This window comes from Leptidea sinapis, chromosome 15, assembly GCF_905404315.1.
Source record: "Leptidea sinapis chromosome 15, ilLepSina1.1, whole genome shotgun sequence".
In the NCBI taxonomy this organism is placed as follows: domain Eukaryota; kingdom Metazoa; phylum Arthropoda; class Insecta; order Lepidoptera; family Pieridae; genus Leptidea; species Leptidea sinapis.
This window is the reverse complement of record NC_066279.1, coordinates 8,821,703-8,845,424: the sequence shown is the minus strand read 5'-3', so window position 1 is coordinate 8,845,424 and position 23,722 is coordinate 8,821,703. Positions and strand designations below refer to the sequence as shown.

Below are 23,722 nucleotides of genomic sequence, written 5' to 3'. Positions count from 1 at the left end.
CTATGTGTAAATAAATAATGCCGACTCAGTAATTCACATGGTAAAACGATGCATGTTGCTTACTAAATCATCTCACTTGACTTAACAATCAACTTGTTAATTTTAATATATTATATTTACTTAATATCACTTGTCATGCAATGTAAGCCGAGATTACCTTGGCAGGATCATCTTTGGGTCTCAAATATTAACTACAGTTTGTTGATATCGCATGAGTACATTTCCTATAAGTCCGTTGTCGTCATGTTTAGGGTAACGAGTGTGCAAACTCGCCTTATATCGTCGTCACTTGAAATTACAATTAATAAAACACATTGAGTGTCAAATTAATATAAGATCAGTCTCAAAATTGGGAAGTCTCTGATGTTCAGGCACGTATACATTTATAATACTTTTATACTTATTGGTGTTACGAGACCATGCAGGGTCTACAAATAAGGCAATTTCATGTGTGTTCATTATCAGCTCGAATACGTGCTAATCACAGTTTAAATATTGCCTACAATATTAATTGTCATTTTTTGTCAGCTTGAAATTCTTGAGAAAGAAATTTGCAGCAATCTATCAATCAGTTGTTGATGATGATAATCCGAATGGCAGAGATAAAAATGTAAGATAAAAAATAAATACATAATAACAATAATATTCTTTTAAAACAAGAAAAGAAAAAATAATTAATTAGAAACTGGTGCGTCGCCCTGGCCGATATGTTCCTTCTCAATTACATCAACCTTTAACAATAAAATAATGAATTAATAGCAGATTCATAGAATCTTCGAAAATAAGAAAAACCTTAGTAAAAAGTCTTAATTAACGTAAGTTCAAGTAATAAAACAGTGTCATAAGCCATGGGCGTCATATTGGATTGTACAGTAATATGGCGCGAGTTGAATGCAGCCGGGGTCTGGCGTATACAGCCGCAGCATCTCCCCCCGCTTGGCGCACGCCTCACGTAGTGTAGTGCTGTGCCGTAGTCTTCGCTTACCGTGCTACCTAGTTAATACTGAACTTGACTGATCTAAGTCCATCAGCTTCCATTCCAAAAAAAAACGAGTTTTTATTTATCGCCAAGCACGATAAATGTCGAAAAATGTTCTAAACATGTGTGAAGAAAGGCAGAACAAAGGTTTGAGATTTAATTATTAGGTTAAAATTATAAAATATTTGTTTCATCATTTTAACCTAGTGTTAAATGATAAACTTAAAGCATTATTTAAATTTATCGACAAACTCGTGATTATGGTTATCAATTATAATAAGGTAACAGCACTATTGCATTCCTGAACTCTGCATTCAATTCTCGCGTTATGTGTAAGAACCGACTTTGATTTTTTAAATTTAGTCATAGTTTTTTCCTTCTCCTCCTCCTTTTTCCTTCCAAAATAAGCATTTATTATTTAATTATAATATCACTAGTGGGGATTTGATTGTTCATCATAAACTTTTAAGTATTTATCTATTCATATTTGCACTAGCTTCCGAATTAATAAACTCCGGAATCAGATTTCACTATCTCATGCCATTTTCGCATCAACACAACGTGAAAATATTTGAAAGTTTTCAATGAAATGTGTACTGTACTAATTATTATCAGCTGTAATTCATTTTAAAGGAAATAAAGACTTGCTCTACTTAAAGGTTTCGTGTCATAATTGGAAATTTTCAAGCTGGTGTGAAACTAAGATAATTACAACAATCGTTCATCAAAGATAATCTTTGCCTAGTTTGGTAAAATGTGTGTATAATTTAATCCCCACCTTTTTTGCTTTTTCTGTTGCGTAGCTGTTTAGCTTACGTAGTGTCGTGATTTGGATTTTGATCACAAACTCATAGGTTTTTTAATGAGTTAATACGAGGTATTTTCAAAACTTAGAGATGAGTCGGAACTGAAAAATAAAAATACTAGTTATCTGGTATTACAAGGTCAACATTACCTTGTTTTTTTCAAGAGGACCATTCGATTCCACAGATTGTTGTGCATCTGGTTTTGAACTCTTCTTTTTGCCTTTCCCCATATTTTTCTTAACACCTTTCCCAGATTTGCCTTTTTGCTGTTGTGAACCTACAAATTATAAACATTTTTCTATTTCCAAAAATTAAGCATTAAATTCCATAGTTAATCTTACCCGTATTGTCTGCAAATGTTAAGATATATGCTTATGATTAAATAAGTGTCAATTTTATTTAAATTTATAACCTCTTTTTTTTTAACCAAGAAATCTAATATATAAAATTCTCGTGTCCATGGTGTTAAACTTTGAACTCCTCCGAAACGGCTTGACCGATTCTCATGAAATTTTGAGTGCATATTGGGTAGGTCTGAGAATAGGACATCTATTTTTCATCCCCTAAATTTTTTTTTAATGTTTTTTTTAATTTGTTTGATTATGAGTCAGCATTAAAAATACATACAACTTCAAATTTTCACCCATCTATAATCAACAGTTACTTTTGTATTGCGATTTTAATATCGGCAATACAACGTTAGCTGGGTCAGCTAGTTATTTATAAAAAGTGCAATAAATTCTCGCAACTTTAAATCGAATCAATCGATTAAGAGTTGCATCTTCATAGTACATTTAAAAAGATCGATTTTTTGGAATATAATATTATAATATTTAGTTAAAATACAATCGAAACAACTCGTCATGTAGTTGACATGTTGTCATTGACATTCAGTGTCATTTTTTTCATCTTTAGTACCACAGAGTTCTTTAAGTTATACTTCAAACTAAATACCTACACGTAATTCACAACAGCAAAGGTTATTTAAATTTTATTTCAATCCCTGCCGTTGTTTTGTATTTTTATTGCGTCGAGTTGAGATACTAATTACATTTTCTCCGTATATCCTAAAACTATTACAGTGAGTGTTATTAATTATGAATTAAAGAAGTACTGTACCTACTTACTTTATTATGTAAGTGATTAGTTACCTTTTTAAAGGTATAGGTTAAGAGCCATCTATACCTTTAAATAGGTAACATCATACTTTAAATCACGATTGTTTAATAGTTCAGAATACTTCTGTACTATATAACAAACTAACATAACCTAACATTCTTTAAAATTGTTTTTATCTGAACCTGGGATTCCAACCAGAAATATATTTTTGTGAATGAAAAAAGAATTATCAAGCTTTATTTTATGCTAACATTTATCGAGACACAAACATGTTTGTACTTGGCCCAAGCTCCATACAATGCTGGCCATTCTCCTTTAGTTGTTAGTAGTATTTAATTATTATTAACTTGTATCTTATCAATGGTCAAAATGTTGTATTTACAAATATTTAATGTAAGGAGCAAAGTAATAAATAGTAAGTTAATATACAGTTACATTAACAATAGATCTGTGCTACAGATGTTCTTATCTCTCGCACGCTTTGTTTGTGTATGCAATTTCATATTTTATGTTTATGGTGTTATGTGCCATGTTCGTCTGAAAACACATCGATATTTTCTGCCAGAAAACACTAGTATATTTTGGTTTGAAGTGTGTTTGCAGCCTGTGAAGTTACAGGCACATCAGACATTCAATGCTTCTGCGATTTATAATGTTAATGTTTCGACTCAGATCATAATGAACACAAATAGCGTTGTATATAAGAGAAGTATTGTATGAGTATTGTATTCAAAATATATTACAAATACCTTCCACGTCATTATCAAAAGCTGCATTATCTTCATGGGCGCTACCCTCATCTAATTGCAGGTTCATTTCGTCAGGTCTGACAGTTTTTCTAAAACGAAATATAATATGATATAAGTTTATATTAAAAAATATTGGGATGATTAAGCGGGGATACCACTACCACAATCAGCACAATGATCCGGTGAAAGTGTGAGTGTCCACTGGCCGCTTGCTGCGTACGCGGCGACTCTGATTATAACCGGTAGACCATCGCGCAGCCAGTTGACAATCGCAGTAAAAGCGCGACATACGTATTGTTTTATTAATAGCAAGCTTAAATATTTTAACATAAAAGTGATAATCCAAATGAATTGAGTTAATAGTGTTAATTCCGCCAATATTCGTCTTTAAACAATTCGACACGTGTTTCGCCTCTACACGAAGCATCCTCAGTCCATGACTCGCCAAAATTATGGATTTCCGCAAAGTAACGCCTGCTTCAATAAATTTTCATAAAAGTGATATTTTAATATTATATTAATTTATATGGTTGTTTACTGTACTGTATGCGTGAATAATACAAGAAAAAATAAAAATGTATCATATTTTAACTGTCCAAAGACTACAAATAAAAAGGTAAGTAAATATTTGATATTTATATTTGTATGATCCATCGTCCTTAGGAAGATAACAGGAAGTAACACTTGTTTATGACAACCCTACCAAAATTGGTGACGATTTTGCCCGCTCAAGAAGTTTTGTCTCAGTACCTAGTTACTCATATGCCACTACTACGGCCTACCTAATGACTAATATAATATATAAATATGTCATCATGGATATAATACACCACTCATGCAATCTCTCATTGACTCGATATATTTCTAGTTATTTATGCGTAAGATGGTTGCTGGAAGAAGTGAAATAAAGAAGGTAGAAGCTTTAGAGTTTAGACAGTGATGGCGGAGTAGAATGCTACGGCGTTTTGTACAAGTCTTGATTCTCCTAGAATTCAGCATCGAGAGAAACCGTTTAATAACAAGTATATATAGGTTGCAATAATAGTGGTCATTGAAAGATATATCAAAGTTTGTAAACCCATATAAACTCAAATAATATGTATATTAACGACCTTAGATTAAGGATTGGTCTCCGCTGCGCTCCTACTAGATACCGCAGGCATAGTCGCAAAGTGAGGCAATTAATACTACACCCAAGTGGGCGTGCTCGAGCCAGTCTCGAGCAATATGTGACGTTGACGTGCCACATGTTCTGTTAAACTTTGCTAAATATTACTGCTGCGATTGAAATTAAAATGCCGGGTTGCGTAGCAAAATTAAGTAATAATAATACTACAAGAAATAAGAAAGATACTGAGATCAAATATCACCAGTAAGTATTTTATTAATTTCAATGTGAAATAATACGAAGCAATGTCACAAAATTTTAAAGATGCCATTGAGTGTCAAGATGCCACGCACACAAACAACTTATAGTGTAATATATAGTATCTTATAGTAATACTGCTGTTGAGTTTCATTCATTCATAAAACCTGTCTGTGTATCGCTTGTTCATGTCCTTATGTCATTTCCTCTTCCTATGGACAATCAGTTTTTCGCTCGCCGCTAATGAGAAAACATTTGTATTTGGTGTCTGTAAAAACCTTAATGGCCGCCCTCGTGTGATGCGATACCTATAATCACGCTGAACCTTGTGTAAAAGCTTAAAAATATAGTGCGATTCTACTTTAAGTATTATAAACTGTGCGAGATACAGTGAAATTTAGCAGGCCTGCGGTGTTAAAGTGTTTGTGAAATATTGAAGGAAAAATCAGTGCGTTTGGCGTGGAATACCTTGGACAATTATTGGACTTCATCGTGTATGTCAAATACCTCAAGAAGAAACGTGACGGGAGTATCTTAATTTTCCTACTATAATAAATCCTATTATTTCATTCTCCTGGTGGGGCGCGGACAGCTATATTCCAATGTATGTAATTTTTGTATGAAATAAAAAAGGTTTTTGATATTAGAAACAAATACCTTAGTGTGGATCCGAGCCGAATTAGCTCCCAATTAATATACAGTCCTAATGGACTTCATATACCAAAAATATTACAATATAAAATAGCTCGTTAAAGATCCACCCCTCGGACAAAAACATTTCTGACTATCGTTATTATTTTTTATTTCCCTCATAAATATACCAATCACCGAGGCAAATTATCAACCGCAATAAAAAATCTACCTACTTAAAAAATGCTATCTGAGGTAGTCGGTATCTAGTCGGGCGCGGCGAACACCAATCGTTAATCTAAGTTAAGACAATAATTACCGAGAGGATATCATTCGTGTTGTATTGTGTTGTTAGTAAAGGTTACACAGTGACCGTACCCGTTGACCGTGAGCGTGGTGGCCCGCACCGGGGCCCCGGGCGAGCGCCGCGCGCGCCGGGGCCTCCCCGCGCCGCGCCCGGCCGGGCCCCCGCGGCCCCGGGCCCCGCGCGCGCGCCAGGCGCCGCGCCCGTACGAGTTGCGGGGCTGCGGCGTGTACCCCACGTAGCTCACCTGGACGACGAACGGTGACATTTATACCAAGGAATACATATTCAAATCAATATCACAAAAGCGACCTCCTTTATAGAAACGTACACTTCATTTGGAGGGGTCCGAAGGTCCCGACTTTAAGTCCCGACTTTAAGTCGGGATTTGGAAAGCAAAAAAAACCGTCGTAAGAAAAAGAATCTGCGAGCATCTACCTTGCAAATGGTGTGTAAATTAAATCCGGCTCGAAGGACCAAATGCAAACGCCCCGATGAGCTACACGGTACCCACCGCGAGGTGTGAACGTGGGCCTGCAGTCACCATATGCGCTTACAGAAAAGTGGGAATAACCTACCCCGACAACCTGTAATTTATCCCTAATTGTAGGTATCTAGAACTAGACCCTTGTGTGTGAGTGTTTGTGTGTGTGTACCTAGCAGAATTGTGTACCTACGAGCCCTATCTATCGCGTTCCTAATGCCCTAACCCTAACTATAGGATTCGAACTAAATATATAAATAAGTACGAGATTGTCTGTCACCAGGACACCTAGGGTGACAGACGGTAGGTAGGTTAGAGAGAAGGTGTGTATACGTCGTGCAATGTACACAGGATGGATTTCCTCACTGCTGGTCAAGCGAACTCACAAGACCGATTGACTGGCGACTAAAAGTTTTCTAGCCGCAGTGAAAGGATGCTTAAAAGCGTGGAGTACTGCTGCACTAACTCTTCTAGCAGTTACTAGGTACTTCTTATGTCTTCCAGCTGCACTAGCTCTTCTAGCGCTTGCTAGGTACTTCTTGTTTGTTCTGGAAGAGAAAAGTGATACTCGCCCAACTGATGGAAAATATCGTAGATACAATGAAATTTTCAAAAACAGAAGTTTATTGTTAGACAGACTCAATGATTACATTAATAAGATGCGTCAAAGGTGAAGCAACTAGATTAAAAACGTTTGTATCTAATAGGGTAGCTAAGATACAAAAACTGATACCACAAACAAAGTGAATTCACGTAATAACGTCGAATAAACCGGACGGAATTAAACCAAGTAAACTCCACAACTTTACACTGTGGTGGAATGGCCCAACTTATTTAAAAACCAATATCCTGCCAGTAACTTAAACTATACATGAAATATGTAAGGAAATCAAAACAAGCATTCACATTAACTTGGCAACAACTATCGAATCGCACAATGAAATATGGGAGAGATTTTCAAGTTTTAAAAGAATGGTACGAGTTCTATCATACTGTCTCCGATTGAAGAATATGGAAAGAAGCAAAGAACCTTTAAGTTGTGAGAAACTAGCTATTACAACAAACAGAATAATAGCACAAGTACAACAACAAGTATTTCAAAAGGAATACAAGGCCTTAACAAAAGAGTTATCAATTGAGAAAAATAATAAGACTCTCATACTTAGATCCATTTATAAGACAAGAAGACAAGAGTCGGAAGAAGATTTCACAAATTAAACCTTCCACATAGAAACATCCAATACTACTACCAAGCGATCACCATGTCACATGGATCCACGACACTCGTCTGAATACCTTAGAAAATGCATCCGGTACAACTCAAAAACGTTCGATTCATAAACTTGTTCCGTTACCAAATAATATGATTACCACAATCCAAACAAATATAAGTAAAAAAAATGAAAAACAGACAAAATAGAAGCCAGAAATCTTACAAGTGTTGGACAATGGTTCTTGTTCTTATTCGTATGTTTTCAAGTGCTGAACAGTACAACATCAACCTACACATTGAAAAACGTGAAAGCGGGATTTAATGTCGAACAAATAGGAACCGCAAGTATTGACAGAGGAGCCTTCAGAATAAATACCAATTTCGAAAAGAAAACTCTTGATGATAACTTAATAAATATAAAAGGAGTGAAACAATTCAACGAGCTGTGTATATTGCAAGAGCGGCAGTAGAAAAAACGACACATTATAAAACATTTTATCAAGAGTCCGAATCAAAGTATGAACGAACAAAAAAGAAACTTACAGAAGCAAACCAAACCAGAAAGAAAAGAGGACTTTTAGGACAAATGTTAACATCTGTTTTTGGTGTAAGTGACGAGACTTACAGAGACATAGATTCGCTGAATAATAACCAACAAAAACTTATTGAAGCTGCCAATCACCAAACATAATTTATGTTAGCAACGGTATCCCAAGTAAATGAAACCGAGAATAGAATAACTCAGAAGTTACAAAAAATCCAAACAAAACTAAACCAAGTTATACAATATATGTACGAAAACAACAAATGGTATAAAGGAATAAGAACAATGTAAACATACAAATAATAGAAACATACCAATTAGCCAATGACAACATAAGAGAGATAACAGAACATCATACAGGGTTACTAGAAGTATACCTGTCTATTATTTACAGCATTTTGACACCAAAAACGTTAGTAATCTAATATCAGCAGCAAATAAAAAGCTACCAACTAATCTAAGAATCATACAACAACTTTAGTCACTCGATTATAATAGTAATTCTAGGTACTCCAGCTACGCTGAATCATGTTATATTCACAATGTTGTCAAATTAAGTGATCGCCGAAACTCTTTTGATGCAATGCTACTTTATAAAATCGTAAATAACCACATTGATGCTCCTTTATTACTACAGGCCCTTAGTTTTCAAGTCCCCAAAAGAAATATACGTACTTGTCGAAGTAAACCCTTGTTCGTAGTTAAAAAAAGTAGGACATGCTATGCTGGAAATAGTTATATAAGGCGGACCTGTCGACTTCTTAATGGAAAACTTGATGACTTAGATATTTTTAAAGAAACCTTGTCCAGTTTTAAAAAGAATATACTAATTGTGCTAAGAAAAAGTGAGATTTGAACGATTATAACTGTTTAACCACAACATTTTTTTTTTATAATTTAGTAAATAAGTAAGTAAGTAATTTAGTAAATCTTAGTTTATTATTAACATTTTTTTTTACTAGTGCCTCTTTTTTTTTATTTTGTATAACTTATTTTTCTCTGCTGTACTTTAGTCTTAATTGTCATAAAATATTAATTTTAAGGAAACTGTAGGTCTAATTCGGTACTAACATTTCTTTGTAAACCTGAATATGTATGTGACTATATGTTTCTAAATATATAAATATAACAACAACTCTTAGAAACTAAAATGGCGGAATATGAAACCCACTTACAAGTCTTTGCCTATTTCCCGATACAAGATGCAACAAATACATAATGATTAATGTAACAGCTGTTCCTGAGAAAACACGCGACCAGCTATTCCAAGCTATTGAAATACAAAAATCGTACATAGCACTAGACTAAAATAACGAACAATACTTTGATTTGGATCAAACAGAATTTACAAGTTGTCTGCAAAAATTAAACCACTACATTTGAAGAAAATCCATCCTGTGTACATTGCACGATGTACACACACCCTCTCCTACCCACATACCGTCTCCTAGTCACCCCAGGTCTCCTGGGGACAGACATCCCGTACTTAGTTATATATATTTTTCGAACCATTTGGTTTGGGCTAGGGCATTAGGAAGACAATAGGTAGGCCCCGTAGGTACACAATTCGGCTAGGTACACACACATAGACACACGCACTAGCTAGGATACGTGCACAAGGGTCCAGATCCAGATACCTACAATTAGGGATAATTTACAGGGTAGGTGGGGGTAGGTTATTCCCGCTTTTTCTTTAAATCTGCATCATGTAGCATGCAAGGATCTCCGCATCTGGTGACTGCACGCCCGCGTACACACCTCGCGTTGGGTAGGTGTAGCTCATCAGGGCGTTTCCATTGTGTTTAATTTATGCTTCTTCTTCTTCGCTATGAGCGGGTAGCTGCCCCCGCCCCACTGGCCCACATATATGATCGCTCACCAAGTCGCGTCCCTCACCTGCGGGTAGCGCGTCGGTCGCGGGTAGCTGCCCCCACCCCACTGGCCCACATATATGATCGCTCACCAAGTCGCGTCCCTCACCTGCGGGTAGCGCGTCGGTCGCGGGTAGCTGCCCCCGCCCCACTGGCCCACATATATGATCGCTCACCAAGTCGCGCTCCTCACCTGCGGGTAGCGCGTCGGTCGCGGGTAGCTGCCCCCGCCCCACTGGCCCACATATATGATCGCTCACCAAGTCGCGCTCCTCACCTGCGGGTAGCGCGTCGGTCGCGGGTAGCTGCCCCCGCCCCACTGGCCCACATATATGATCGCTCACCAAGTCGCGCTCCTCACCTGCGGGTAGCGCGTCGGTCGCGGGTAGCTGCCCCCGCCCCACTGGCCCACATATATGATCGCTCACCAAGTCGCGTCCCTCACCTGCGGGTAGCGCGTCGGTCGCGGGTAGCTGCCCCCGCCCCACTGGCCCACATATATGATCGCTCACCAAGTCGCGCCCCTCACCTGCGGGTAGCGCGTCGGTCGCGGGTAGCTGCCCCCGCCCCACTGGCCCACATATATGATCGCTCACCAAGTCGCGCTCCTCACCTGCGGGTAGCGCGTCGGTCGCGGGTAGCTGCCCCCGCCCCACTGGCCCACATATATGATCGCTCACCAAGTCGCGTCCCTCACCTGCGGGTAGCGCGTCGGTCGCGGGTAGCTGCCCCCGCCCCACTGGCCCACATATATGATCGCTCACCAAGTCGCGTCCCTCACCTGCGGGTAGCGCGTCGGTCGCGGGTAGCTGCCCCCGCCCCACTGGCCCACATATATGATCGCTCACCAAGTCGCGTCCCTCACCTGCGGGTAGCGCGTCGGTCGCGGGTAGCTGCCCCCGCCCCACTGGCCCACCACGACGCCCGCTATCTCCAGACGCGCTCCACGCCCGCGGCCCCGCCACCCTCCCATCGGATCCCCGACCACGCCGACCAGTGGCAGCGGCGGCATTGCGAATTCTACCTCCAAGCCTTCCAGGATTGCCTTCCGCATGCGTTCGATCTAATAAACGGTGAATATTATTAGTCATGGATCCCAACACTGACTACATAATATATTGTAGCGTAGTAGGCGGCCGCATATAATAAAAATAGGTTGAACAGCCAAGGCAAGCCGAGGCTACACAACCTTGTCGGAAATCCAAAATTATCCAAATATTTTGATTTTTTTAAAGTAAGAATTTGTATTTGGATAACTTTGGAGATATCAAATTAGCCCGTATAGGCACCATTAATCCGAAAACAGGCTCGACAATCCCTGTACAGAGATTTCAGAGCCCTTATCAGAAAATTGTCCACCCCATACATAGATTACACCTTCCATAATTCCTTTCTATTCACCCTATATTAAGCCTTTTCCAAGTCTTTGAATGCGCAATATACTCTCTGGTTTTTTGCCAGGCATTTTTCAGTGATGCAGCGTAAGGGAAAGACTTGATCCGTACATCCCATTCCCTTCCGAAATCCCGCTTGCACATCCCAAATCCTGTCGCTAGTCACATTCATTACTCTTTCAATCAATATTCTGGCATACACTTTTCCAACAACACTAAGAAGGCTGATCCCGCGATAATTTTAACATTTTAAATTTTAACCTTTGCCTTTATAAATTGGGACAATCACTGACTTTGTCCAATGGTCAGGAACTTAACCCTGTTCCAACATAAATTAAATAGGCGATGCAGCATGCTTACTATTAGTCCATCGCCAGCCTTCAACATTTCAGTCGTCACTCGCCTAGTCGACTTTCCTGGCCTCATACCTCTTAACGCTTTCATAATTTCATCCATTCCAATTTCATCACTCGGCTCCACAAACATATCTATTATCTCTATTTCACTTACATCTTTCTCGAATAAGCTCTGAAAATAATTCTTCCAGCAACTAGAGAGTATCATACTTTCTTCATTCATGACCTCACCTTGTTAATTCCTAATCAGTGTCATAGATGTATTTATATTTTTGCCCCGCGCTTCTTTAGAGTTTCCAAAACAGTTTTATATAAACAGTTTTATATTATCTCGGAAACTTGGGCCGAGTTGTTCCTCATATTTCACCTTTTTCTCATTCCTTTTCTTCTCTATACATTCTTTAACTTTCGCTTTCACGCATCTATATTTGTCCTTGATTTCTTTAACATTATCTTCATTCATACCGCCACTGACTCTATTCGTTGCTTCTATTGCTAAGACATCCAGTCATGCATTATTCTTTTCCTCAACCATTCTTCTAGTTTCATTATCCCACCAGTCGACATTCTGGCATTTCTTACGCCTTCTTTTAGTCACACCGCATACATCTTCAGCACATTTTATAATGTTGGTTTTAAATACATCATTCATACTTTTCTCATTAACATCACTCCAGCTTTTTCTAGCCGTTCGCTCAATTGCTTTTTATACATCTCTTTTACTCGCTGATCTTTCAATCTTTCTACTTTAATACGTTCTAATTCAGAAGCTGACCCTTTTGATCTGTTCTGTCAGCGTTTAAACAAACCACTAATTCTGCTTATTACCAAATAGTTATCTGTGCCGACATCTGGTCCACGATAGGCTCTAGTATCCACTACTTTCTTTCTTATTATTTCATCGACTATCACAAGATCTATCATGAAACCACGTATTCATCACAGAAAGCTCCATCTCCACACATACATCTAACAAGTATATGCCGTTGTCATTCACACTCTTATCTCTAAACATCCCAAGTACATTTTCATACCCCTCACGCTTCACTCCAACCCTTGCATTCAAATCTCCAAGCATGACATTACGTTCATTCAACTTACCCAATAACAAAACCTCTCGCGTTTGTTCCCAAGATTCTTCTGTTACCGCCTTACTATGGGAAGAGTCCGGAGCGTTTACACGTAACGAGCGTAAATTCTTGATGATATTACGGACGTCGAAATACCTTGGTCGCCTTTTACGACGCCTCGGTATGAGTGAGGGAGGTCTATTCTATTCTGCCGGATACCCCACGGTCAGTGAGGGAGGTTTATTCTGCTCTGCTGGATACCCCACGGCTATTTACTTACACGTTAATATTTTATATATAAAATTATCAGGGATTCATAATTTAGGTTGGCCAGTAATTCAGGATGTTCTAAGACTATGAGTAAGATCGGTGCAGCCCGCTCCGCAAAAAAAAAGGGGAGCTAAGGATATGTAATTGTTGCGCAGCGGGAGCGTATAACAAGAAACATTAAGAATAGCATCTATAGCTTGCCCGCACGATAACAAGCTGTCATTTTAGCAAGAGTCAATATAATCTTTTAATTTTTATTTTTATGTTAAAAGCAATGACGTTCTATAAATATAGACAATGCACCTCATACAAAATGAAAGTCGAAATATAAGATTTAAAGTGAATCTGAACTGCACTAACTTATAATTTGTCTAAATTTGTGTAGATCTACTAAATTTTACAATGCAGCAACGCATGTAAGCGCTTTGCAATTTTAAATACAGACAGTTAGAAATTCTGCCACAGATCGCACCCTTACTGTACATTGTTAAGGAGTTCCATTGATATTTGACTACGACCATTAGTTGAAAACGACGTGACGGTAGGTGACTCAAATATCCGGATAGCATATAAAAGATTCGGCTTAGTATCGTTAATTTGCTCCTAAGAATTGAAGAGTTCTGTTACTTTGTCATGGATCCCATAATCGGAACCTAACCAAACTATTTTTAAAGTATATTCTTACCAATAAAAATAGAATTATCGAAATCAGTTGGCGCAATATTGAGTAATTCTCAAATTTGTCGTGTACATTCTTATAGCAAATTTAAGACTTTTATGGTTTTCTCATGGGTGGCATTATCAGATCTGAAACAAATTGCAATGGGATCTCACACGAGAAGCCACAGCTTAAAAAAAAATTCTCAATATCGGTTCACCCAGTCGAAAGTTCTGAGACATAAAAAAACATACCGACGAATTGAGACCCAACTCCTTTTTGAAGTTGGTTAAAAAGAGTGACTCTATTGTTTTCATTTCTAACTGTGTCCTTTCATCTGTCTTATTTTGACAAGTGGGTTTTGTCTGGGAATTGTCAATAATTCTATCATATTTAAAGGAAAATTATTAATTTTGTTAAATTACTCATGATAAGTCACACCATCTTTTTTAGAGTCCTTAATTAATTATTTAAGCACTTTTTATAGCACGCTTAGGATTGTTGATTGAGACACAGTTGACACGCCATTAAGGAGAAAAGTGTGCTTACATTGTCTTTGAGCACACTTTTGCCGTTCCATTGTCAGACTGGGTGATATGTCCGTATGTATAGAACGTCATCGGTTAAAAAGATAGTTTTTACCCTGCTTTTATTTATTTAATTCACAGATACGCAATGGTCTGCTTAGATTCTGGGATAATTTGTCATTAATTCCATCGAAATGTATGCGGAAATCGATAGAAACTATTTTTTGCTTATTTAAGTTTTATGATGATACAAGCTATTTAGAATTATGAAATAATCTGAAGATGCCAAGGGAGACGGGCTATTCCGCCACCAAATTTTTTTTTCAAGAGTATAGAAGTCGAAGCGGGAATACGAAATACGTAGAGTGTGTAGAGCGTGTAGAGCGAGTTACCTTGACGACGGTGTCCAGGTGGTTGTCACACAGCTGCGCCAGGTGCTTGCAGCAGGCGGCGCGCGCCAGGTTGCGCTGCAGCAGCTTGCCGTCGAAGAACAGCCAGGGCGACGCGGCCAGCCACGGCACGGGCGCGCCGCACGCGTCGTTGGCCAGCACGGCGGCCTCCGCGCCCGCCATCACCAGCGACGCCAGCTGCACGCCGCGCGCGCTGAGCCCGCTCACCTGCATGTTACACCGTTCAGATACATTGCGAAATTATACGTGGGGGACACTGAAAATGTTTAGAACCGGCCACTTGGAAACATTGCTAATGAATACTTTTTTTGAATTTCAATTTTAGAACTCTTTGGTAACCTAATGTAGCACATTGCATTCATTTGTCATTTGATTTTGTGAATTGGCGGCAAATCTAAGACTCGTGAAAATTAACCTAACGCGAGAAAATTTCGGTCAATGATTTATTATGACTTTCGTTGGGGGCTTACTCGACAACAAAGCTATGAGTAGGCTGCGATCAGCATTTCTTAATGAAGCCCCATCACGTGCCACTATTCAAAATTGGGTTAACGAGTTTAAGCGTGGACGTAGCAAACTCAATGATGATCCGCGTGGGGGACGTCCTTTAACAGCGACTACTGAAGATAACATCAGTGCCGGGCGACCGATAATACAGAGTGAAGATCAAAAAATATTACACGAACATTAAAACGTCAGGAAGCTTTGTACTAGATGGATTCCCCATACTTTAACCGACAACCGGAAACACCTTCGCATGGACTAATGTCGCCAAATGTTAGATAAGTTCAACGGCGATGACTCAAATGTTGTATTTGACATCGTCACAAGTGATGAAAGCTGGATATATTGCCACGAACCCGAAACCAAAAGACAATCAGCTCAATGGGTGTTTCCTTTCGAGAATCAGCCAACTAAGGTAAACAAAGGAAGAAATCAAGGAAAAACGATGATTGCCTCATTCTTTGGTCGGAAAGGTCATATCGCGACAGTTGTGCTAGAAGATGGAAGAACCGTTACTGCAGACTTGTATGTCAATTGTTGTTTACCTATTGTCTTGGAAAAAATTCGACAGCAGCGCCCTCCAAGCAGGATCCTCCTTCACCACGACAATGCTTCAGCGCACTCCGCAAAACGAACTGTTGAATATTTAACTATGGCAGGTGTCGACATAATAAGTCATCCAACATACAGTCCTCACCTGGCGCCCTGCTACTTTTATTTATTCCCAAGAACTATAGATAAAATTCGAGGTATTCGCTGTACGAGCCCTGAAGATGCGGTGAAAGGGTACGAAAATGCCATAGAAGAGACTGCTTTTCTCAGTAGTTCTATCGAATACGACGATGTGTAGAGAGGAACGGAGATTACTTCGAAAAGCAATAAAAGTATTGGCAACTTTCTACATTATCTAAACATTTTCAATGTTACCTAGGTATTATGTTTGTAGATGAGCTACTATTAATGGTTGTATTTATTTATAATGAATCTATTACAGGACGTGCAATGATACTTATTAGATGTTGTTACTTACTAAATTTTATTAAATAACATCGTTATTAAATATGATCTGAATATGTTTATTATTCAAGACTATTTATATTATATTCTAATTGCCAGGTTGCGAGCCAACCAATTTGCGAGCGGCCGCTAGATCTACTATTATAACAGTTTAACAGAATCTACATGCATATACGCTTAACCTTAACGCTGCATGCCCAGTCCCCACACAGTACCAGAAATATATACTAATATGCTATTATATATATTAAATTCAAATATACGAATTCTGTAACTTGTTCAACCCTTCAATCGTAATATTACACTCATTCAACTTTCATCCTTCTCAAATACCATTTCTTACTTTCGTCTTTTTTGCATTCACTTTCATACCTCTCACTTTAAAGCTCTTGTTCAATCAGTCCATCATTTCTTGCAACTCATTAACCGATGATGAAAAAATGACATGATCATCGGCGTACAAGAGGCACTTAACAAACAACATTTCCACATCGATCCCACATTCGATTTCTCTCATACCATTCATGAAAAAATATCTCAAAGATTTCATCAGGTCTTATGTTTTTTTTTTACATTATTTAAATTTAGTTAAATCAAACAAAATAAATGCACATCATGATGTATCAATGAACTTACTGTCATCTCCTGCAGATGTAGAGCATTCATGAGATCACCTGAGAAAGCTGTAGCTAAAAATGCGTCTAACTCCTGTCGCCTCAAAATCTGTATTTGGGATGTCATGATGTATCTGAAAAATAACTCTTATTCCTCTAACATCCAAAATTTATGCGTTTTAAATGAACTGAATTAAATTGAACAATAGTATTTACCTCAACACAGTTCCCAATATCAATAAATGTTGTGGCACATAGGAGGTATTTAACATGAGAGGTGTATCAGACTTCATGCAGGATAGGAAAGCCCTCAAACGACGACCTTTATCTTCCTGAGCAGTTCTGAGGAAAATTAAATCAGTTATTTTTCAAATTACTTTTGTAATAGAGCGCCTTTTTTGGTTCCACTCCTGATTTTTTCATTATAATATATGCCACAATTTCAATTTTAAAAATTTATCTTACCTATTTAAAAAAACTCACCCAAACCAAAGCCTTTGGACAGTAGGTACGGGCCAATCAAGAACAACTCCTGGTACAACTTCAGGATGTTTACCAGGGTTCACACGAGAATATATCCATTCAGATATTTGTACAGTGCATGGTTGATCATTAGTGGTAGATGCACCAGCAACACCTTCATCTAAAAAGGACAATTTTGTTAAAAAAAATGACTAACATAGGTTCAACAATCTAATCAATCTAGCAGGCTCTATAATTATATATATAATTACCGTACCTTTCGCTTTCTGCGCCATGAAGCGATGATGATGCATATTATATAATATAGCATAAATATGCTGTCGGACTGGTCGATAAAAGTGATGTATAGACGGTATTTCTCTGTGATTGTCATCTTCCATCAAAACTGGAAGAGTAATCTGCCGATGAGTAAGTATTGAGAGCATATGTGGATGCATCAGACCCCTAGCATGACGTTCAGCACAGGTGCGTAAGACCTCGGCTGGTGCACTTGGGCAGTTATCTTCACTATGCAGGTGAGCGCTAATGGTTGCTGGGCTCTGAAATCAATGACAAATTTTTTAACACGAAATGTTAGCAACATTTTATTTAAGCCCTTCACCAGAACTGTACAATTTTTTATAAGTTCTCTACTTATAAACACCATGCATTCAGCTTTTTCAAATTTTTATATTACGAGTATTTTCACCACTTCATTTTCTATCTATTGTGGTGTATTTTCATCTTAGTGTCTTATATTTTGTGTAATTTGTAGTAACTCATTTGATTCATATTTCAACATATTACACTTCAGATACTCTGTAAGTTTGTCAGTTTTCTATTTCTAAATTATAAAAATTATATAAAAGAGACACATTAAGTTATTGATTGGTGCTCCTTGATGAACCTTATACACAGCAGACATTCAAAATATTAATATTTGGTTAGAATTAAACTCATTTTAATGTAATATTTGGTTGGAGTAAACCTCATTTTAATGTAATGTTTGGTTAGAGTGAGCCTTCTTTTAATGTGATGTTTGGTTAGAGTAGGCATCATTTTAAAAATTTATTTTAACATCTCCTATTCAGTTTGAATCAATATTAAAAATGTTGTCTTTATTTTCCATTGTGTAAGCAAAAATAACTATGGCCAAATTAGTATACCACCATGCACATTTTACACCAAGTCATTTATTATTATATGTCAGATAATATATCATATTAAATAAAATAATAAGACAGCTCTCTTTCTCACTGACTTACAATTAATTAATTATAAATGAGTAAAAAATATCTAAATTTTATTGATTCTCTGAATATTACGAAACAAGATAATTTTTCTAGTTGATTTTCAATACTAGAAGCAGACAATTTTAATTGTCAAAGGATTAATAAGCTCAGGTCAACACAACAAAACTAATTCACATGTGAATGAAAACATTACAGATGTGGATTCAATAAATTGTGAATATGATCATGAAATTTGTTAGTGATCAAGACACAATATCACACCTCCTTTGTTGTCGATCTCTCTCTATTGTGAGTTGGTTTAGATTGCGGTCTTAACATCTCTTCATCTCCAGACTGAAGTGACATCGCTGTTACTCCATGAGTCAACTCATGACAATGGTCTTCTATGCTAAAATCCGCGTTCATTGACGCATTTGCTGTGGCCAACTTGTAATCTTCCAAGCCTTTTTGCTGTAATTCATGCAGATTTAATTTGGTCAATAATCCACATGTGCACAAAAAAGGAATAAAAGAAATGAATGGGTGAAATCAAAACATAAATATGTAGGATAAAATAATAAATATGTTATAACACAAATAAATATAATTAAGCACAGTGGAGAATGTATTTTTAAATGAATTGCAATATTTGCCAATATATAATGCCAATGTGTTTGCAATATTATGCATATGACAAAAGGCGTGGATGACCACAGCAATATACTTCATAAAAGAAAGTAACCTCATTTTCTGAAGATTCTGTAGCTAGTTTAGACGTGTCTAAATCCATGGAAGTTGATTGTGGACTCATATCGGGTTTCTGATTCTTTTTGTTATTCTTCGGGCGTCGGCCTAAAAAGAAAATACATATTTCATTTCTTTTTTGTTATAAATGGACCCACATTTCTCTTTAAATAATTGTGTGATAGCCTTTTCTTTACAGAACATCTTTTCATAAATTCTTAATCTGAACTAGGAATGCAAATTTATTTGATTATTGACTAATACTCTACCAGATGCTGTCTTATATTTGAGAAATCCATCTTTGGTGCCATTTAGGTAATACTGAACAGCTTGCTTAAGTTTGGCCGCTCTGAGATCATTTAAATCACCAAAAATTTCAATACAAGCTCCATCAATGTCAGAAGATGGCAAATCACGAACAAACTGTCCAATGGTTTTAATTAATCCCTCAGGAGGAACTTGTTGCTGAAATAACATATTGATTAAATAATATTGGAAAAAAAAATAGTAAAGCATAATTAAAAATAATATATCTCTTTTGAGACCATTACCTTTTTCAGATTTATTCCAAGACGTTTATAAAAATCTGTCAAACTTTGTTCTGATAATATGGTTCCGCCAAGTAGTGCTGCAAAAAGGCACAGCCTGTCTTGAGGCAGGTCTAGAAGTTTTGGTAAGTCATGAACCATATATTCTTTTGTTTCCAAGGATGACTATAACATGGCAACAATAAAGTATTAATATTTTACATATATAATTTAAAATACAATTATTTAAATATGTAATCTATTTTTCATTACTCACTCTATAAGTTAATTTCAATTGAGATGAGCTAAAATATCTTGGAGGTTGGAATACTAAGTATTCCCCGGAACAACCCACTAGACCTGCATAAGCCTTCTCTCGACACAGACCAACTACTTCTTGGCAATGATCATCGGATGATACCATCTGCACAAAAGTTGAGGGAAATATATTCGTAAAATGCTCTCATCATACATAAATCATTTAAAGATATATATATTTCTATACATACTACTGGTATATTTAGATATCTTAATACTGTTCTTAAGCAGGAGTGCAACCCAGTTGGTGGGACCCACCATACTTTAGGGGGAGGTGTACCTTTGGTAACAATATGACGCAACACCTGGAAATAAAAATTGTTAATATTATTAAAAATGTTTGTATCTTATAATAAATATGTATGTATATAAATAATGAATATACTAACAGAGTTTACTCGTTGCCTGTACATAGCTTGTGTTTGAATCCAATGTTGGGGCAAAGCAGGTGGTGTAGGGTGTGATCCATTGAAGGCAACACAAAGAGCAACCTGATTCTCAGCCAGTGACTGTGCCAGTGTTGTCAAAAACTGAACACAACGAGCCCACTGTCCTCCACATGCCCAATCTATAAAAAGATCAAATAGTTCAAACTATGTCAACACATACTGCAAAAAAGCAATCACACTAACATAATATGACTAAGTAGGTTCTTCATTATGACAATGAGATGCCAGACTCCAACTTATTAATTTATATAAAAAATTAAGATACCACGACATTCCTAGCCAAACTAAGAATTAGAGACCATTCTCTATGTGACTGTGGACTTGATGAGGGAAATGTAGACCATTTATTCTATAATTGGCCTTTAATGAAGTCTTCCTTGTACAACTTTATACATCCTGAAATCCCCCGCCCCACCTCCATGAAATACCTCCTCACCTTTGTTTTCACTCCTTTAGTAAATACTATATGTAAATATATTAAACAAAATAATATTAAGTTATAACTAACACAATAAATGTTTTATATAAGTAATATTATCAGTGTTTGTCCATTATAATCTAACAGCATGTATATTTGTTACAGGTATAATAAGAAAATAAATCTGTTTTGATTCTGGGCACCGGTCATTACTATAATCACTTGTAAATTCATTTACAACGATCAAATGACACACTCTAAGCTTGTTGGTCTACTGAAACGTGACATTGGCGAGTTGTGGTGCCCCTTCCACAGAAGCCATTAGAAAGAATAGAATAGAAGATGACAGGTCCGGCAAAATGTGTAAAATATTTTGAGGTCATAAGAAATCTTGTTAAAAATTAGTAATATCTGGTGTTGAGGGGATAACAAAGATATCATTATAAAGTAATAATAAGCTGAAGTTTATTGCTTCAAAAATATGTGATGATATGATTCCATGTTAAATATGTTATATGGATAGAATTTACTATTATAGAATTTTACTGTTAACATTACATTAGGTTTTTTGTGTAAAAGTTACATTTTTATTATTATTTTACTTAGCTGGCTGACTTGGATGTACCCCTGAAAACTACCAACGGACTGAACATACCTAAGTTATCATCGAATTCAGAAAAAATAAGGGATAACATATTTATTAATATTGTATGAAAGTCATTCCTGTCTAAATAAAAACTTTTTAAAGAATTAAGACACATGTTTGTTTTTACCTAAGATTTCTTGTGTATTACATATATATATATTTAATTCAATATGATTTTCACAGCATGTTTTCAGGGGGACTGATAAATAAAAATACAAATGTAACTTTAAGCAATAAACCTAACAAAAAAACACAGTTAAAATTACACATGTTTTAATCCTTTATAAATAATATAATTTAAATATTATCAAATTAATTTTTTGTATAACCTTAATTCAAATTAACCACTAATACCACACATATTTTAACACATATTATTAAATTTTGCTATGTACATATAAGTAAGCTACTTTTATCCTAATATTGTTTTTAAATACATTTTTAATACACACAATTTTTATATGAATTTTTGTTTGGGGAATACAATCTCAGTGTGTGTGTGATATGCACATATACAAATTGACACACATCTATGCACTACAAACTAATGCCCATGATGTCATCCGCATGGAATAAAGCAGCAAAAATACTGTGCCTGCCTGTGTGAGAATATGTAGCCTTGTCTTGACCTCTTGTTAATTTTAATTAAATCTACTCAATAGTTAATGACCAGAACATACATCAAGAATAATTAATAATAATAATAATAGGATGTTTCGATTTTATGATATGTATAAGTAGATATTTAATACGAACCTAATCATTAATGTAATAAATGTCTTAATGTAATATCCAAAATATTACATAAAATCTTACCTGAAAAATATCCTCCATACAGACGATCCAAACAGCCCTCTGCATCCAGTACTAATCGAAACCCACCCGCATGACATCTTGCAATTCTAAACAAGTCTACACCAGCACCTTCATTTTCCAAAAATGTTTGAAGATCTTGTATTCCCATGGTGGATCACCTATAGGTTCTTCAACTTGTTTCAGTAGGTACTCTAAACGTTCGTTCCAATTGTATTAATAATCGATCTGAAATGAAACAACATATAGTAAAATAGATAGTTAAAATGAATATTTCATAATAACATTCTTATTTTCAATAAAAGTATTAGGTATCCGCCAGAAAATCTGACGTCTAAATAACCGGCACGTTTTTAAGTACCAATTGCTACGAGTACCACACATAAATTGAATTTATAAGTGTAATCATAAAAGAAAATACATAAACAATATAGTAATGGTTTTGAATTGTATTACGAACCTACAATTTAAAACCATGCCACCAAAAATTACGGCAGCCTAAAAGTTGGATACGGAAGCCATTTGTAAATTTGCTAAATTTTTCTCTTCTCTTCCTATATTACCTATGTTCTATCAAATGCAAGTCTGCCGTCATCCATAGATATAGTATTCTATAGATTGTTCTCTCTTTTAAAATTCTTTCTTTTATAATATTATAGATTTTATAATCATAATTTTTTGGGGCGCAGTAATGTCTATTATATCGTTTTGAACAATGAATTATAAATGACATAAAACTTTTATTTGAGTCGAGTCGAGTGTGCACAGCTGCTAGTTCCATCTATTTCGCTATAACCGGTGAATGTAATTAAGTTGTTTATTTAAAACGCTGAGCTGATTTTTCATCCATAGGACTTGATCAGAATTACTTTTTATTCTAAGTAACAGCAACAAAATATATTTATATGTATCTACCAAAAAAACGATATCCTGAGCACGTTGTCAAAACCGGTGAGTACATAGCCTGCTAGTTACCGATTTGGAACACGTAAGTTCTGGGCGTTAGTCGAAATCTTCACTTGGTGGGTTTAGCCTTAATAGAATAACACCCTGGCCCAGCCGATCTTCTGCACACACTCTTGAAGACAATGCCAATCATCCTGTGGTGTCATATATTCAAATTCAAATATTTTTATTCAAAATAGGATTCAAAATCACTTATTGAACGTCTAAAACTACCCATTCAAAAGAGACTGCCTCAGACCTGAGAAGAATGGGCGCAAGAAAC

The 23,722-nt window shown here is 36.5% G+C and overlaps 1 protein-coding gene across 2 annotated transcripts; it reads right to left on the bottom strand.

Annotated features, from left to right (window-relative positions):
* Positions 1–627: 627 nt before the first annotated feature.
* Positions 628–23,196, bottom strand: LOC126968455 (constitutive coactivator of PPAR-gamma-like protein 1). 2 transcript variants are annotated; one of them, XM_050813496.1, is made up of 19 exons: positions 23,058–23,196; positions 22,498–22,722; positions 20,558–20,736; positions 20,360–20,473; positions 20,128–20,274; positions 19,875–20,036; positions 19,593–19,788; positions 19,322–19,431; positions 18,862–19,050; positions 17,625–17,907; positions 17,369–17,528; positions 17,102–17,227; positions 16,908–17,019; positions 14,733–14,957; positions 10,931–11,128; positions 6,028–6,200; positions 3,654–3,742; positions 1,935–2,062; positions 628–731 (listed from the first exon to the last, which is right to left on the bottom strand). In XM_050813496.1, exons 2-19 carry the CDS (start codon positions 22,643–22,645, stop codon positions 675–677), a joined length of 2,796 nt encoding a protein of 931 aa, XP_050669453.1. In that variant the 5' UTR covers positions 22,646–22,722; positions 23,058–23,196; the 3' UTR covers positions 628–674. The 2 variants fall into 2 exon arrangements, with proteins under 2 accessions (XP_050669453.1, XP_050669456.1); XM_050813499.1 differs by having other exon boundaries at positions 22,955–23,070.
* Positions 23,197–23,722: the final 526 nt, after the last annotated feature.

Coding starts and splice junctions, on each gene's coding strand:
- LOC126968455 (XM_050813496.1), bottom strand. CDS start 22,645: ATGGGAATACAAGATCTTCAAACATTTTTGGAAAATGAAGGTGCTGGT. Junction 20,037..20,127: donor AATTGAAATTAACTTATAGA/GTGAGTAATGAA, acceptor GCCATGTTATAG/TCATCCTTGGAAACAAAAGA. Junction 14,958..16,907: donor TACATCTGCAGGAGATGACA/GTAAGTTCATTG, acceptor TGTAACATGCAG/GTGAGCGGGCTCAGCGCGCG.